Source organism: Rhyacophila brunnea, unplaced genomic scaffold (assembly GCF_057557595.1).
Source record: "Rhyacophila brunnea isolate RB1 unplaced genomic scaffold, BYU_Rbru_1.0 scaffold_12, whole genome shotgun sequence".
Classification (NCBI taxonomy): domain Eukaryota; kingdom Metazoa; phylum Arthropoda; class Insecta; order Trichoptera; family Rhyacophilidae; genus Rhyacophila; species Rhyacophila brunnea.
Window position 1 is genome coordinate 18145748 of NW_028232774.1, and position 18333 is coordinate 18164080.

The 18333-nt window shown below is 32.2% G+C and overlaps 1 protein-coding gene across 4 annotated transcripts in view; it reads right to left on the reverse strand.

The window, feature by feature from the left end:
- The window catches only part of blo (bloated), a 167574-nt gene that overhangs the window by 17127 nt on the left and 132114 nt on the right, over positions 1 to 18333 (reverse strand). For 2 of the 4 annotated variants that reach the window (XM_085960892.1, XM_085960891.1), the window contains one exon: positions 16256 to 16551. The exons of the other annotated variants lie outside the window; for them this stretch is intronic. In XM_085960892.1, the coding sequence (XP_085817018.1) occupies positions 16256 to 16412 (157 nt within the window). In that variant the 5' untranslated portion in view covers positions 16413 to 16551. The remainder of the gene's footprint in view (positions 1 to 16255; positions 16552 to 18333) is intronic. 4 annotated transcript variants of the gene reach the window in all.

Here is an 18333-nt window from a genome sequence, read left to right on the forward strand (position 1 = left end):
CAGAATATACCCATAAAATATACGTTTAAACTGAAAGCAATCGAACCAGACGATAAACAACGGAAAAAAAGGCCGCCATGTTGTTTTATTTGTTATTTAATTTAAAATAGGAACTGCACAGAAACCCGTGCGTATTTCTTGCTCCAATCTTTGGCTAATGTAAAAGTAAAATTATATATAAGATAATTTATTATAAGTAATAGTATAGTAGGTAGCTATACAAACAAACGCAATCGTCATTTTTATAATCGAAACCATTAGTGTACCTATACTTAATATGTCATTTCCAATAGATTAGATAAAAAGATATTTCGCTCCGTGCACGTAATCATTTCAATCGATACAACATGCCATATAAGGCACGCACGCCTAATGTTTGTCACTTACGCCTGACATGTGCTGTCAACGCAAATTTCTTCGCAACACCCAAAACACAGATCGAATTTATAATTATTGTTTTAAAAATGCGATTTTGCATGCTAACATAATAATATAAGAACATCAGGAAAATTTTACATATTTGTGTTAATTCATGGGCGTAGATAAAACTGTTGAACTAAAGGTGTTGAAAAAACCTTATTCTATAGAGATGGATCCTAAATGTATGAACTTGAAGCAAAAAAAGACCACTGGTCCACTGATTAAGTTAGCTACAAGTGACCAGGGGCGCGCCAAGTGGGGGTGTTAGGGGGGTGCGAAATACCCGGGCGGTAAAATTTAAGGAGGGCAAAAGAAACAGTCACCAGAAAATGAACCGACTGATAAAGGTACAATATTTGGAAAAAAAAATAGTTCTCTCATAAGCTCGTTTCACGGATAGTAAAAAAGCGCCTGCGGCCCAATTTTCTTAGCTATCATTAGAAATATGGTATACCTAAATTTATTTAAGTTTCCGTGCTATATCGATACATATCGATCGTTTCAAGTCACTTTGCATTATATTTCATAATAGGTAAAATATTACATAGTCAGCTATGTCATGAATATTTTGATGACCATAAAATGTTTTTTCAACTTCTCTTTTACTTTTGGATATTTCCACTATTTATTTTTCATTGGAGGGGGTGCGATTTTGGGCTATCATCCGGGCGGCAGACACCCTTGGCGCGTGCCTGCTAGTAACTTCCTATTATAGTTTCCTTTACATAGAACTTCACAATACCGCTGAAGTACATGCCACGTTAGCGTGAAGTTTGATAGTTTTGACAGAAAACATGTCATAGTCGGAGCGGCGAGTGAGAGAAAACGATGCATTAGACTTGATGTAAATGCAGTCTAGAATAGAAACCGTAACTATAATAAAGTTCAAAGTTAAATTATTCAACTATAAGGCTAATGATTAAGCCAGATGCAAGTCGTTTCGTATGCTACATTCACTTGAAGGAAAATTCACATTTATATTCTGGAATTTATTTTTCAGGTAGGTATATAACATTGTATTTTAGTAGTGATTAATTCATAGAATTAATAACATTTAAAGTACAATTTTCGTATTATGTATCGGCTCCATCGTCATAGAAGAAACTTTTTAACATTTTTGGTACCTACCCATCTATATATTATATTATAATTGTATCTTAAGCTGAGTTTATTTTCGCACAGTGTGTATACCTATGACAATTGTGTGATTAGTTTTACGAAAGTATTCTTCTTCATGCAAAAGTACCACATTACAAAAAATACCACATTAAAAAAAATATTTTTGAAAAAGTGATTTTTATTTGTTTTAATATTTTTTATTTATTTAGTATGTACGCCACTGTCTTAATTTCTTGGTAAATTATTTAAATTTAAATACAAATCGCTACATTATTAAAGTGTCATCGATCACGCAATGGTTCTATTGCTCAGACATTGATAGATCATCGAATGAATAATTCATATTATTTCGTTTTTTTTTTTATCACTTGTTCTTTTTGCGAATCGGTGCATTAATGTAGACGGGCTGCCTATTTGAAAAAAGTCAGGTAGGAATATCATCAGTCATTCCGAGACACCAAGTATCCGGCCTGGTTGTGAACAGTGGGAGAACTATTTCCGTGACCTTTGAGCAACAAGGTTATGTTCAAGGAGTTCTTACTTCATTTTGGTTATACCAGACTGGAAGATAAGCTAGTGCTTAGGTTGTTGGGTAAAAGCGATATGTTACGTGTAACTTGTACTGATAATACTTTTTTGAAACTGGATTAAAATACGTGAGATAAAAAGATAATAAATAATTAAATATTGTGACTTATTTTTATTTTTGTGAAAAAATTGATTCATAATATTGGGCAGTGGGTATTTTATAATCATCATTTTCAGCTGGGGTTGATCCACTGCTGGATGAAGGCCTACTCTAACTCCCTCCACTCTTCTCGGTCCTTAGTTCTTCGCTTCCATCCACGCAACTTTATGAGTTTGTATAATCTATCCTATCTAGTAGGATAAGGATACAAAATATTATGTAGTATAAGAAAATCGTATGGAAACGGTGCCGATTGTTGGATGATTTTTGTTAAAAATACTATTAGATAATAGTTAACAAAGCATGGAAAGCTGCACGTTAGGCACAAGGTGGAAAGATCACTAAAGAAACCAATGGATAAGGAAGCAGACGAAAGTACACGATGTGGTAGAGGTTGCCAAGCGGATGAAATGACGATGGGCAGAATATATCACTCGGCGGGTGGAAAACCGCCGTCATACAGTGGCACCCAAGTGGCAATAAACGCCCTAGAGCTCACTGGATAAACGAAATCATAAAGTTCAGTGGATGTACGTAGCAGCAAAGAACAGGGACTAAGCAGAATGGAGAGAGATAGTGGAGGCCTTAATCCAGCAGTGGATCGACTCCAGTTGATGATGACATAATAATAATAATGTACATACGTAATTATTGGGTATATAAGGGGAGAGTGGGTGGAAAGAAAAGTCTGACTGTTTTCTGAAAACCTTACTAACTACCTATATAATATTATTATCTGACAATGATAGCACAATTTAGAATATTAACAGTTTATTTTCCGAGCAAAATATGTATTATATAGTTACATTGTAGTAGCAATATATTGTAGTATATTGATTTCTATGTTTCATGCAATGTAGATCAAGTATTAATAAAATTCTTAGTAGTATCACTGATTCTAATGCTAATAGACACTGCTTTGATAGGTTCTAAGTAAAGCAGAGTTATTTATTTTATTTATTAAAAGTCGGTGTTGGCGTCACTTGGGCGGACGAATTCGAATAATGTTTATGAAAATGGCAACACCCACTTTTTGCACGGATCGTCGTTATATTGTTAATACAATATTATTATTTCGATTTTTATTGAGCCAGTAATTTAATAATATAATGGGAGGAATCACTGTCAAACGGTGTGTCGATATAAAATGGCGTCGGTGTATGGCAGCAAACAATTGACCAGATAAATATTAAAAGTTATCGATTATTAGTACGGAAATACAAATATGGATACATTTTATTATTAAAGAAAATATACACTGTGTTGTTCCGAAAATGTAAACTTATCTTACCTTATTACTATGGTAACCATTCGTCCTTACTTTTTTCTTTAAAAAATATTTTTGTTGAAATTTTGAAAAACGGAAAAGTAATATAAAACATACTGCGCACTTTGTCAAACCTTTTCCAGTATATTTTTAGATTTATTTTCTGTTAAAACACAGAAAAGATACAAAATAAAAGCTTTCTAATTCGATTCCTTATGCGTCAATGACATTGAGCTACTTTACAAGCTGTTTGTTGGCGAATTTAAAAGCGGGCGATTCAGCTACTGCGATTGTGATGATGGCACACAAAACTTTCCATTCGCTGAGAAGCCAACAAGCTAGCGATTATTTTGACAGAACGTAGTTCGTTTTTTTTACCGGGAGGTCACTACTACGCTCTACTGTGCAGACGCAGTAAGCCCACGCGCCGGCGTGTAGCGTGTAAAGTTGACCGGCTTTTAACTTTTCTCAGTAGATTGTTTACAATCTGCTTGTTAGTTTGTTCGATGATGACACTGGGCGACTTTACAGGCAAATTGTAAATTCGCCAACAAGCAGCTCGTAAAGTAACTCAATGTTATTGACGCTTTATGGAGTTTTTTAAATGAAAGCTCTGCAAAACTCGTGAATGTGATTCCGCCTGACTTGGTTGCTCAGAAAAGCTAAAGAAGGAGCTCGAAGCTGGTTCTAAAAGGATACATTTAATGAGCTGCCCAGAACATAATATGTTCTATATTTAGTTTGAAAACTACTGCATTAAAGATTTAAAATTGTAAACATGAGTAGTACCTACTTACGTAAATATATTGTTTTAGTACGGGGACTGTATTTACAATACTTAACCGACGATGATAGCAACTAACTGTTAAGTATAACTAACTGGTTTTTACATAATTTTTAATAAAGAACGCGAAAGGCGTTTATTACTACTAGTTACTAATTCATTTTCCGTTTATAATAATAGAGCCTGACAAACAGATTGATGCGAGTGAATCGCTTTTAACGGGGTCACATAATGTTATTCATTAAAAAATAGTTGTATTAGTTTACGTCTAAAAATATGAATTTTCTAACCGTATAACTGTGTGTTTCTTTTTCAAAGTAATGAATTAAAATATCACAGTTTCTGTACGATATTTTGCGTCGCTTACAGTTTTAATGTAAACAATGATAACAGCTATTTCTCACTAAATATAAAAAATATTATTCCACTTTATGGAGTTATTCTATATAAAATATTTGTAAATTATTTCTAATGAATAATTTCAGAAATTGGATAAATCATGAGACTGTCATTAGGTATATATATATTACCAAAATGTCTTTTCTTGCATTTTTATTGGTTTTATATGCATCATCATCTTTACTTGGATCAGTAAAACTATTACAACATTGAAAACATGTCTAGTTTCTGTCCTAATCTTTGATCAGTTTATTTTTAGTATTTTAGCATTTATTATAATTTTCATTCGCATACTTTGGGCTGTCAGACTGAATCTAGTTAAATATCGCGTGAAAAAAGCCCATATCTTAGAAACAGTATCTCCCCATGTTAAATTTCACAGGCTGTCATCGCCGTATTTCGAGAACATGTTTAGATATCATCAAACACGCGATGTTTATTTTTATTATGTTATTACCATTTAAATGCATTATTGTATGTCTTCTTTTTAATTATAATATGTTATATTTATTTACCAGAGCTGCATTGGTAATTTGTTGTTAATCAAAATAGTATTGGAGATTCTAAGAAACAATATTATTATTAGCTATGATTATGAATGATCAATTAAATAATGTCCATACACCATGTCGCTTATTCAGGGCTCGAAATGGACCGGAGCGCACCGGAGCGCCGTTTCTATTCGTGATATCGATAAAATTATCGCTCCGTCTCATGGAAAAAAATAATTGAACATCTGACCTAGTAGGCCATTTAATAGAAAATCTAACACACTTATTTTTATGAAATACACATAAAATTTGATACATATGTAAATATCTTCAGAAAACGGTCGAGCGCTCCGGTTCGTAAACTTTTCCATTTCGAGCGCTGCGCTTATTACATCTGTTCTTAATCGGATGTATCATGTGGTATACAATGTGATGTGATGCATCTGCAGTTGTTTAGGTTTGCGAGTATTTCAGGTGCATACTATTAGATTACCATGCAATTAAGTGTGTTTAATGGATTTATGTAGGTGAAGATAAAAGTATTACACGGAGAGGAATGAAAAGATTAAGAGATGGTATTTTCTCACTCGCCATATTATGATGCCGGCTTTTTAAGCAGTAAAGACAAGCAGGCCGGGAACCAACCCCACAACTGGATAAAACAACTTAAATAATTCTTCTTTTACCGTACACATTTAGAAGATTCCTACAGAACATGGTTAGCATACTGTGATTCATAGTCACAACGATATATTGGTTGTTCTAAAAGGCCTAACTGAAAGAGCTAGGTGTATCTCGGTGTCAGAGTGGTCAGATTACGAATGCATGATTAACATAACTTTAAACAAAACAATAATTATCATGTGTATTGTTCTACTGAAGATTATCATTTTTCTGGTTATTGTTTTCTGGGTTCACCTCATCATCTACTACAGATTCAACACTTAGCAGAAAATACACGTATCAACGAAGAAATATTAGGAATTTGTTAAACCCGATTCGTCATATACACATACAATATTTCTTATACTGTACCACAAATAACCATATATATCAACGATATATAATTAATGTCTTTACGATGTTGTATTCGTAAAGATAGCTGCGGGTGTTGTGGATGGAGAACCAAACTACATTACATCTACATCTTGCTACATTAGGAGATAAACATTAGGGAAATAGGTATTGTCTTCGAGCACACTTTCTATTGAGGACAAGAAAGCTTTGAATCACTAAGAGGTGGAGAATTAGCGCCTGTGCGAACAGATGACAAAAGATGTGAGCAAACTTTTACTGTCGACAACAAGATCTTGGCGATAACAGGAAGTCACTGTAGTCGTGCGTAGAAGATTTCTCGCTGTTGTCATTTTTTGAGAAAATAAATCCGGCGCAATTAGTTTTTTTTTTTAATTTATATCAATTCTATTCTCAGTAATTCACTGAGAAGTCCAATTATTATTCAATATTAATATTTTTAAACATTATTTTTATTATAAAAGGCTTCAAATTACGTAAATTGATAGATCTGTACACCACGGGAGCGTAAAATGAAATAATTAATTTGGGGGCGTTCCTCATTTGAAAACGGAAGTGCTATTAGCTGTACTGGAGTGGATTGTTAGTTCACAGTTTTAACTCGTAGACAAGACGTTTTTGTTCGAGAGTAGTATCCACCTTACATCTGACAGAATCGCATTATTTGTAATGATGAAAACAACCCAGGAAAATACACAATATAAATACTTCGGCACTAGGTACAAACATAATTGAATAATTGTATTTTTTCCTACAATGTCTTATCCTAATAAGATCATATAGGCCTCCACAGAGTAGAGGTTTGTATTAACAGATTTTGTTTTTACGAGAAATGGATGTCAGCCACTTGTACAACCTATCAGGTCCATACTCTTTTTCATACACAAATTGAAAAACGATATGTGTACTTGCCAGACCCAATATTTAAACCTGAAACCCACGATGTTATATACTGACATTTAAGAAGCCGCGCGGCCATTATGGGGATTATTTATAGTCAAATAATTATAAATATTTTTTAAACAGTTGACACAAAATTATCGTTCAAAAAAGCGAAACGCTACTACGCATTGTTAAAAATGTTATAATATATTGATTATGTAAGTACCTAATTCATCCCTGGATTTAAAATTCTGCATGATTTACTGTTTTATCAAAATTTTGTATCCACGCATGAGAAGAAGCTATGTTTTATTCAATAACCTTTGATCTCCCGACCTCAGTGCACCGGAATTAAAATGGTATTTTGTGTATATAAAAAATGACCAGGTTCATTATAATTTAACATTATACAATGATTTAATCCACTTGCAAGGCAATATATTTAAAATGTTAATTATCGGTTTTAACACCTGATGAAATATTAATAAATTATTTTAGCTAATAATAATATAAGCTATCAAGCCTAGGTAAATAAGCTCAATTAAGTTTACTATAATATTAATTGCAATAATAATAACGGAAAATTACTGTTTTTTTTATTGTCTATGGCTTTATTTGATAGATGATGACCTGATACATAATGTAAAATGTAGATGTGACTTTACAATTGGATAATAAATTAAGTCTAAAATTAAATAAAGTCTATATCTTGTACGATTGTTTGCTTCTAATGGTAACCGCTGAAAGCGGTCGATAAATAAGTTACTGGAATAAACATTTAGCATTCGTTTCAGGAATATTATTGTTGTCGTATTCTCTGTAGAAGCTGCACTCATTAAACAGCACGTGACAGCACGCGAGGTAATTATAATGTGTTTGGGCCATAATTGATTGTTTATGGAGTCGTTGATAAATGGCGTCACAAGATTTCCAGTAGTTTCACCACCCTCCTCTCCCCTTTATCATACTTGTCACAAATTACCCCATCTCTCTATGTGTCACTTGTTTGAAATCCCCCTATTGTTAAAAAAAATCGTTGTAAATGATCGATTTCAGTCAATATTCTCACGGAATATGTTACTCTTATTAAAATTGAGTTTATATTTTGTTGATTTTCTGAAGTCACATAATCTGCGATTCTGCAATTCTAATCACTAGGGATTGCAATACCGAATGAAAATATTAAAACCGGTATTTCGGTATTTCCTATTAAATACCGGTATTCGTGAAATATATGAAAAAAAACAGAAGTATCTACCAATAAATAAATATATATATATAAATCTCTTTAAAATATTATTATTTTATAGCACGTGCCATTACTGGTCTTCAAGGGCGTTGAAGGGCAATGGAATTAAGCAGGATATCGCGTAACCCGACAAAAATACAGTCATGTTAAACTTTCCACGTTAATTAATAAATTTTGTTTCCACTTTAAATACCGAATATATCGGCTTTATCTGATTTTTAAAACCGTTATTTAGGTATGGAAAAATATTGGGATACCGGTTTTAAAATACCGGTATTGCAATCCCTACTCATCACAGTATATCAGATCCTCTCCCCTCTTTAAAGCGTAACGACATATATGGACAGCCTTTTATCGCAGGTAATGCATTTAAAATAGAATAGAAAATCGAACATAGTCGATTGTCTATGTGTAACAAGACAAGTTTTTTTTTTAAATTTACGTTATGCTACTAAGATTATTTTTTTTATTAAATGTTTCATAATTACGATGTACGAGTATCACAAATGGGCGGGATATTATTAATAATCACATATAAGCTTTTATGATTTATCGACGAGCTGTGTTATACAGTTATGTTAAAAGTTGTGACTCTGAATAAATTACTAATCTATCTGTGAAGCAATCTTCTATGGAGATTGTTTATCCCACAACAATTATTATTATAATAATCAAGACCGGTTTTCTACACAAATATTGCAAAAAGTTATCAACATAAAAATGATTTTAAATTCATATACCCTGTGTCACGTCGAATATATTACGATTAGAGAGGATTAATTTATTTTATTCACCAACGGTCCCAGAAGAAATGAGTTAAAATTTAATGTGTTAATTGAAATTCTACATAAACTTTGACAAGCTTGATGATTTCCCCCATACACCTAGGTAACAGCCTACTCAACAGTATTAGTATTTTTAACAGAGGCGTTGAATACATCCTTGACTGTGGGAGGGAAATAACAGATATATTTTTGAGTATATAATCAATATATCTATATAAATATTTATAACTTTTAGGTATATTACACAAGTCGAAGATAAGCCACATGGTTCTTTACAGGGATATTCATTATAATATTTAAGACGACATATATTAATTATTAATAACCATGTCTTTGCTTTTTCGTACAAGGTGGTTTATAGTAATTCTGAACAATCACAAATACCCAGGCTTTGAGAAAATCACATAAATATTTATTGTGTCCTTACCGGGCGTATAACCCAGATCTTCTGGGTGAAAGGACTTGACTTAAGGACTGCACCACGAGAGCCACTCACAACAATATATTGTGAGCTCGTGTCTGGAAGGAGGCTTATAGAAAAATTCCAACTTCACACCTTTTATGTACTTAATTAAGTTATTTGTATTAATTATTGTCGTTATAATGTGATCTATTAATAAAAATTAGGGTATTTATGAGAGCCTTCATTCAATTATTATTTTCTTTCTTTTGACCATGTTCGATCCTAATATTCCTAATAAGATCAAATGGGCCTCCAAAGAGTGTAGGCTTGTATTAAGAGATTTTTGTTTTTATGAGAAATGCATGTTAACCACTTGCTCAACCTTAATAAGCCATACTCTAACTCCAAACACAAATTGAAAAACAATATGACATGTGTGTTTTGCCAGAACCAGGATTCGAATCTGGGACCCACGACATTATAAGTCGACGCTTAAGCCACACGGCCATCGCGGGCCGTTAATTCAATTAATCATGTTAAAAATGTGTTCATACTAATAATGGATGCTATTTCTAAATAACATAACGAAATAAATGTAGAACTGAAAAATTGCTACGACGAATTCAACGTAGATCATCTACACATCTACGGCCTACGCACTGTAGCGACGTAGCAGGATAAAATAACTACCTACGTAATGATTAGGGCCCAAATTTGTATGCACCAAAAAACATGAATATATGCATGCACATATGCGCTTAAAATCATTAAAATATGCAATAAAAACTAAAAAATATGCACTTACAAATTGTCAGTTTTTTATGGAAAAGATTCAAGATACCCTCTATACCCAATATTACTGATAAAATTGAATAACAAATTAATAATTTTATAAATAATATACAATAACAAAAAAAAACACAAATAATCAATATAAAGTTACATACAATTTTATTTTCAAAATAGTTTTTTTTCAAGTACCTACCTACAATTGAATAAGAAATGCAATATAAACTAAATACAATTAAAAAAAACAGAAACGACACACTTAACTAATTCTTAAATACTATTTATTGCTGTTTTTGTCCACAAAAATAAGTTATAATAATTTTTTCAATGTGTTCTGGTGTAAAACTTTTCCGCATATCTGTCAGCATTTGTTTATATGCAGAAAATGACCTCTCAACATCCACATAGGTGATAGGGCAAAATTTAAATAAAGGTGCGTGTATTGACTTGACGTTTTCTGGTAAATCCAGGCCTTTTCCATTAATATAAACATCAATTTTGTATAGATTCTCTAAATCAGGATTTTTCGATAAAATATTTGCAAATATTTCGTTTATGTCTCCCATCTCACTTGGGATAGAAGACAATCGTCTTTTAACATCTTCCACCATTTCCAGTGACTCTGTTAAATGAAGTCTTCGTGTTTCCAGTTTTGTGATTGCTTCAGGTAAGAAATAAGAAAGAAAAGTGAGTCTCAATCACAGTCAAGTCCCTTTCTATCGTCGGGCAATTTACTATGTTTTGGCGTATTTCTATGGACACTGAATCTTTTTTGTTAAATTTTTTAACTATGTTTTTTATTGCTTTAAAATTCTTTGAATAAAAATGAGCTGCGTTCAGCCACGTTTCCCACCTAGTCAGCACAGGTTCTGGGGGGAGTGGTAGGTTAGGCTGATCTTCTTTATAAACTTGGACTCTAAGTGGTGCCTTAATCCACTTCCAATTCAACTTCCAACAAAAGCCCTAAAATATGTATTTATTAATGAAATATGCACTAATCTCCGAAATATGCTCTAACGTCTCAAATATGCATTTATATGCACAATAAAATTTTATTTTATGATTCTGTGTGTTTCAAAATGGATTTCTGTGCAACTCTCATAGCTGTGCATACACCCTAACAAAACATGCCCTAGCATATAAATCCGGGCCCTAGTAATGATATTCTATATTAAAAACTATAACATAGTATAATATTTTACGTACACGCACGTAATACACGCATATGCCACATATAAAAGTTCTTTGAACGCTGACATATGTCTGCTGTATTCGATGTAAATACATCGATACCGAATTACCACTTTTAACCAAATTATCAACATATTTACGAGAATACAAAACTTGTTAGTGTTATTTACTAATAATGAGTAAACGGAAGTGAAAATTACCGTTAGATATTAAAGGACTGTGGTCATATTCGGGTGAACGCCTACTCCCCCTTTCTAACTTGATAATACAAACATGTCAATACAAAAATATGACTAAGCTGAATTCTTGCGAATATTGTTTCCCCCGCCTTTTAATGCACGATTATGTAGGTACCTAATCTATATAGTCATTTGTTACCGTTATAAGGTGGCGTCAATTTTTATTCTGTGCTAGAAGGCGTAGCAAATTATTGACAGTTGATTTTGCGAGTCAGCTGTTAATCACGCCGCCATGTTGACAACTTTTGCGTGTGTTGTCAGCAAAAGGAAAAATAATGTTTGCACTGTCATCAAAGATTTTTCTTCGATATCAACAATACTAATAATTATTTTTAAGTGTGAATCTAATATAAGTGCTCGGCCGTAGTCATTTGGCGGGCGCGGCGCGGCGGCGTCTTGCGAAACTCAAACGTATAACCGTGTGTATTATGCCACAAAAAAGACACTGTCTACGAACATTTTACACACGGTTATACGTTTGAGTTTTGCAAGACGCCGCCGCGCCGCCCCCGCGCTATCACTACGTTCTTGCACTAATACTAGCGTTTTGTTGAATTTTGACAGTCATGTTTGCAACTCAGCTGCTTACTTTAAGATGAGACCATATTAGAAAATTTGCATGCATTACTTGTCACATTACAATAATATTGTAAAGAGAGGTCATGTTTAATATAGTAAGATTATGCTTAGAAAATTAAGTCATTTGTATAACAATATTATCGAATTGTAGTTGCATTTATAGCATTGGCTAGAAGGCGTTATCTTATTGATAAAATTGAATCCACATATTATTATTATTGTAACTAAATGTCAAAGTCAGATGTTTATTCGATTGCCGATCATTTTAATTTAACAATATACCTACACAACGTCAACAGCAACGTGTGTTTTCTATAACAATGCATTATTTTGTTAGTTTACTACAAAATTTATGTGTAGTGCTCTGGAGAGTGGAAATTATATTATTTTAATATCTATAGGTACCTAATAGTCATCCTTTTTTTAGCGTTTTGCGGACAAGTTACGATGGATTTACCATAAACAGAATCTAACGAGTGGTAATATGCTAAATACTGTTAGGTATTGTTAATTGCCTTCATTATATATATATATATATATATATGTAACTATGTAGGAATGAAGTAGCATCAGAATACAGATAACATCTTTCACTTTACGGGAAAGTTATAAAACAACCCGTATAATATTATAATATAATTATGTACTTGTTATATACTATTTACTTTACGAATAAATACTAATTTATTTGAAATAGAGGTATCGTTAGAAATAATATTATTATAAAGTCACTATGTCAATTATAAACGAATTCCCTTTAGGATCATATGGGATAATTAGATAATAGTCATACTCGCATGACAAATTCAGTTAATATAGAAGCTACTGAGAACTATGCTAATATTCTTATATATATAAAGTGAATAGACATTTTAAAAATTATTTAATTAATGACGAATAGACAATACTTATAAAACAAAACAAAGAAAGTTAAGTCAGTTCTATTTTTAAATATTTTTCGTTTCACAGCAATATTTGTAGGTATATTATGTGTGCTGTAGACTTGACACAAGCATTTGTCAGGTTTTATTACATTTTGAATTTGGAACATCGGTACACATGACATGACGTGTCATAAAACAATCTACCTTGCAAAATGAAATACGTGAAATTCAAGAGGTCGACAGACGATGTACGAAGAACTGTATATTACTCCCACATACATTTCACTTATTAGCATGCTTCGGCACCATTGTGTCCTTGTGAAATTTACATGAAATATTATAATATTTATCATTACATTTAGTAGGTACAGTTTATTGTTATTGGTGCCTACGCGACGTTTTGATGGATTCGCGCGCGGCCATGACAGGTGGGACATGGAAGGATGCAGGTATTATTATAAAATGTGATTACAACATGAAGATCGTTAAAAGATTTGTAAAACGATTTGCAATAACATTGAAATTCTTGGAGAATTTTTATATCAAGGATTTTGGTAACGTTAGAAATACAAAGTGTCTACTCTAATCAACGCAACACAGAACATGACGTTTTATATACCTAGATATTGACATATCTACCTATCTGTACCTTTATCACACAATTCATCAGTTTATAACTTTACTATGCAATGTGTATTATATTATTTTTTCTCGATGTTTTTTTTTAATATCAACAGTCTAGTAAAGCAGTTTGATAATGTAGTTTGCTGTCTTACCTGTGATTTAATACAATTAACTTGTAACTGAAAATATACATTCAATTTTATTATTATAAATAATACAACCTACAAATTTATTGTTATTAGCAGAGAAATCTGGCGACGACCAGCAAACCACATAGTGGTGGATTTAAAATGTAGTTAACTTGGGGTGGCTGTTTACTTTCCGTAGTATGTATGCAGGATGAAGATCTAGGATGATTCGGCGCCGCCAATTGGACGACAGGACAATTGGCTGACGAGACAACTGGACGACAGACTTTGCAAATGACAATCATAAGTCATAGTAACTGACATTCATTTTAGCTTTGCATTAATATATTTAGGCTTCTTTTATATAGAAAACGTTTTTTAACATATTTGGGTAGATAATACCAATAATGACGTATCCATTTATTAACTCACATGCAATACTGATCATACAATTGAATAACACGTACAAGAATACGTTGTCATAATAGCAATTAATTTTTCATTGCTTCGAATGTACATAGCTATATTAGATTTGTCACCGTTTTTGGTTGAAGGATACCACTTACCTTAATAACATTATCTGCCAGTTACATCCTTTATTGAAGCTTCTAACAATGTCATAATATGATTATTAAAAAATCCAAAATCAATTCAAACAACACTAAAAACACAAACACACGTTGAAAACAAAACACAATACAAACTAGTTAGAAGAGTATTAAATTGTAACACACGAAACACACACTCTTGAAGAACACCTTTAAATTAGTAGAAAAATATTGTTGTTAGAAGAAAGTTCAAATGTGAATTCCAGAAGAGGGTTGCCGAATGGTTTTTATAGTGTTGTATCATCCCTGTTAGTCTTTTGTGACCTTCCATGTTGTTTATCATTTCTTTTGTTAGTTGTATACTTTGTTATTCCTCTATAATACATCCATATTCATTTTTTATATGAAAAGGAATCGTTTATGTTTATATTATATTGGTGATTATAATTTTAAGTACCTATGTGATGTGAATATTGCCATTTGAGGGTCGTTCTTAATTTTAATTCGACTAATGATTTCACTAAGTAACCAAATGGTTTTCATATTTATTAAGCATTATATTGTATTTTCTACTATTTATGTAAGTATTACTAAATTATACTACATTTAAAAACATAATATCGTCTATTAATTGCCTCGTTTCAAGCTTTATTATTTTTATTGATTATTTTATGTTTTGATGCTGCTGAAAAAATATTACTTTTTTTAATCATGTATGTACCTAATATGACTACGTATATAATAGGAAAACATACAAATGAATTTTGATACAAAAACATATATTTATTATTTAAGATGATTGTAAAAGTGTGAAATATAAATAAAAAAAACTGTTAATGTTAAGATACAGAAAAATTAATATTGTTAAAACAATAAAATACTATAATACGTGTTAAATTACTATTATTATTGTTTTAGAAAATAACACAAATACTTAGCAATAAAATAATATTTTATTTAGCAAATATATAAGTAGTTGGTGTAAACTAATTGTTTATGTTTAGTCATTTTAAAATAAAGGCGGTTAATATTATATTTGGAAAGGTTCGATAAAATAATAAATTGAATGAGACCCAAAAATGAAAATATTTACTAGGTGTACTGCACTGTTTTAAGCTGTGACAAGATTAGAAACGGTTAGAGAAAACTTTGCAAATGATAAGAATCAAATCATTTTATAAACATAGTTAGCAGATCGCCCGTCTCTGAAGCCAAGTTGGATCGCGCATCTGACAAAAATTACATGTCATTTTTTCAATGTGTGTTTGATCCATTACGGGTGGACGTATGGCTAATAACAATTAGTCATAAAAGTAAATATTTTAAAATAATCTCCTTTCTGAGTTGTTCTTTTATTAATTTTACTGTGGAATATCATATTTAACATGAGTAAATTAAGAATAATTCCATGTGTGAAAAATACGGGTAATTTAAGAAATAGCTGGGATATTTTTATTATCCTAATTATTATTTATACCTCCTATATTTTTTTAAAATAACTAAAATAGAACATATTTTGGACTTTAAAACAATTGAACAAAAAAAGTTAGCTAATAAGTACCAATTATTTTTCATTATAAATTTTAAGTTTCCTTTACCGCTTTATAGATCATGTAAGTCTCAAAACAGTGCAAACCACACACACAAGGTTATTATAAATCAACAATGAATATAACTCCAATGCATGATCCACAGCACCCCATTAGTAATATCTCCGTGAAGACCTTCATCTGGCAGTTATCGCTGCTTACCGATTCGTTTCACGTGGACGTCTCTGTTAAATGAGACGCTTCTCTGTTTCGAGGCACCCGGCGATCCTTCTACCGCGTCAACGAGGCCGCTATTCTCGGGGGGCTGAGCTGTCACTCGACTCTCTTCGGTCACCGTGCCAGTGTCCGCATCAGTCATGGGGACCGCGTGGTAACCGGACGTGATCGGGGCGTGTTTCGCTCTGTCCGAGTTATGGCACGCGGTTCGAGGGCCTTTCTCTCGTCGGCGATGATGATTGGTGTTCGGTTATTTTCGGACCACACTGCCGCAATGACATCTGTAAATTACATTTGTGAAAATGTTGTAGTACTGTGAAAAAGTATCCCTAATTATATATTTATGTCATTTTCCGGTTCAGGTTACACTCATTAGTTATTTTGTATTTTTTCTGCAGGTCAAAAAGAAAAGAAAATAACATTTCAGTTTTCGTATGCCTTTATAGTGCAGATGACAATTATCTGTATGGGTTCATTGCATTTTTCGCTATTGACGTTTGCAGGTGCTGTTTTACATAAAGGGTTCATAGGGACCATCCCCATACTCATATCATGTCAAAAATACAAGTTACGTTTGGTTGATAGCCCTTCGCTCAAGATAAGATACGCTCAGAATTTAAGTGGAAATTTTGAATGCTCACGTAGATGTTATTAATTTAAGCCGTGCCGTATTGGCGTGAGAGAAACTTGGTAAAAATGGGTTATATATAGGGTTAGATCAGGGGAGATCTTAGTGTAGCATTTTTAATGAATTCAAATTTATATTCTTTTATAGTTAGTTGACAATACCTACCTACTTTGATTTTTTACAAAATAATGTACCTACTCGCTGAAGCTTCTTTAAATGCGTCCTTATTAGCTTATAGCTAACTTAATGTAGCATTCAAACGTGATAAAGTTCCCAACCCCTGGCTTGGATTGCTTTGATTGTCATGTTTAGCTTCTCAAAACTCCGACAGCAAGAGTTATTGCATGACGAAGTTAAAACTATTATATTATAGGGTAATTTGTGATAAATAATGTATGATGAAACCAATAACATTATTAAATGAATAGTTGATCATGAAAAAAGGGAATACCGCATATATATTATATAGCAGGTATGATTAAAGATAATATTAAAGTTAAGGCGATTCATCCATTTGGTTAGCTGCCATGACGAAAACATGTATATTTCCAAGCATGATTAAAATTAACTGTTATACATTAGCAACAATATTGGTTGGCGGTTTTGTAAGTGATATAATTAATTATTAATACCTATTATTTTACGTTTACTTTAATTATTCAAAACTTTGATCATATTTGATTTAGAATTTGGTCAAAATATAGTAACCAGTGTAAATACAGTTATACCATATCTCAACTAATTGTTTGACATTTCGAGCAGCTAATAAAAAATAGCGAGATAAAATGGTATTAGCTTACCTTATTCTCCCCATAGTTTAAGCTAAATATCAGTTCGTATATTATGTTCGTTATACTTGAAAGCAGAAAAATATACATTTTCGCCAAAACAGCTAAACAAATATAAGTAGGTAACAAAATATATAACATAACAATATTATTATGTAAAAGACATGGGCACAACAATACATAATAACTAGAATACTTGAATACAGAATGACATGTACCTACCTCCCTAATAAAACCGTTCCCCAAAAGAAATCACAACAAACTTGCAATGCTTGTCTTTCAGTCAAGAAGCTGTGTATACATTAATAAATGTCATAATCGCAATGTCATACTGATGTCATACCATGACATTCAAGTGGTGTATTAATTTTGCATTCAATAAAAAATCGAAGGTCGAATTTAACTAAACAATAAAGTAAGTAGAAACTCATCAATCATAATATATATGTCGTCGATAACAATAATAAATAATGTTTAAATATTACCTATACCCTACTCAGAGGTCGGCAACCTTGGTTATGGGGGCGCGACACTACATTTGAATATTGCCAAGGGCGCAAACTATACCAACGTATATTCTTACTACACTGCCAAGTGTTAGAAATCTTAATATAATAGCCAATGATTATTATTTTAAAAGATTGTAT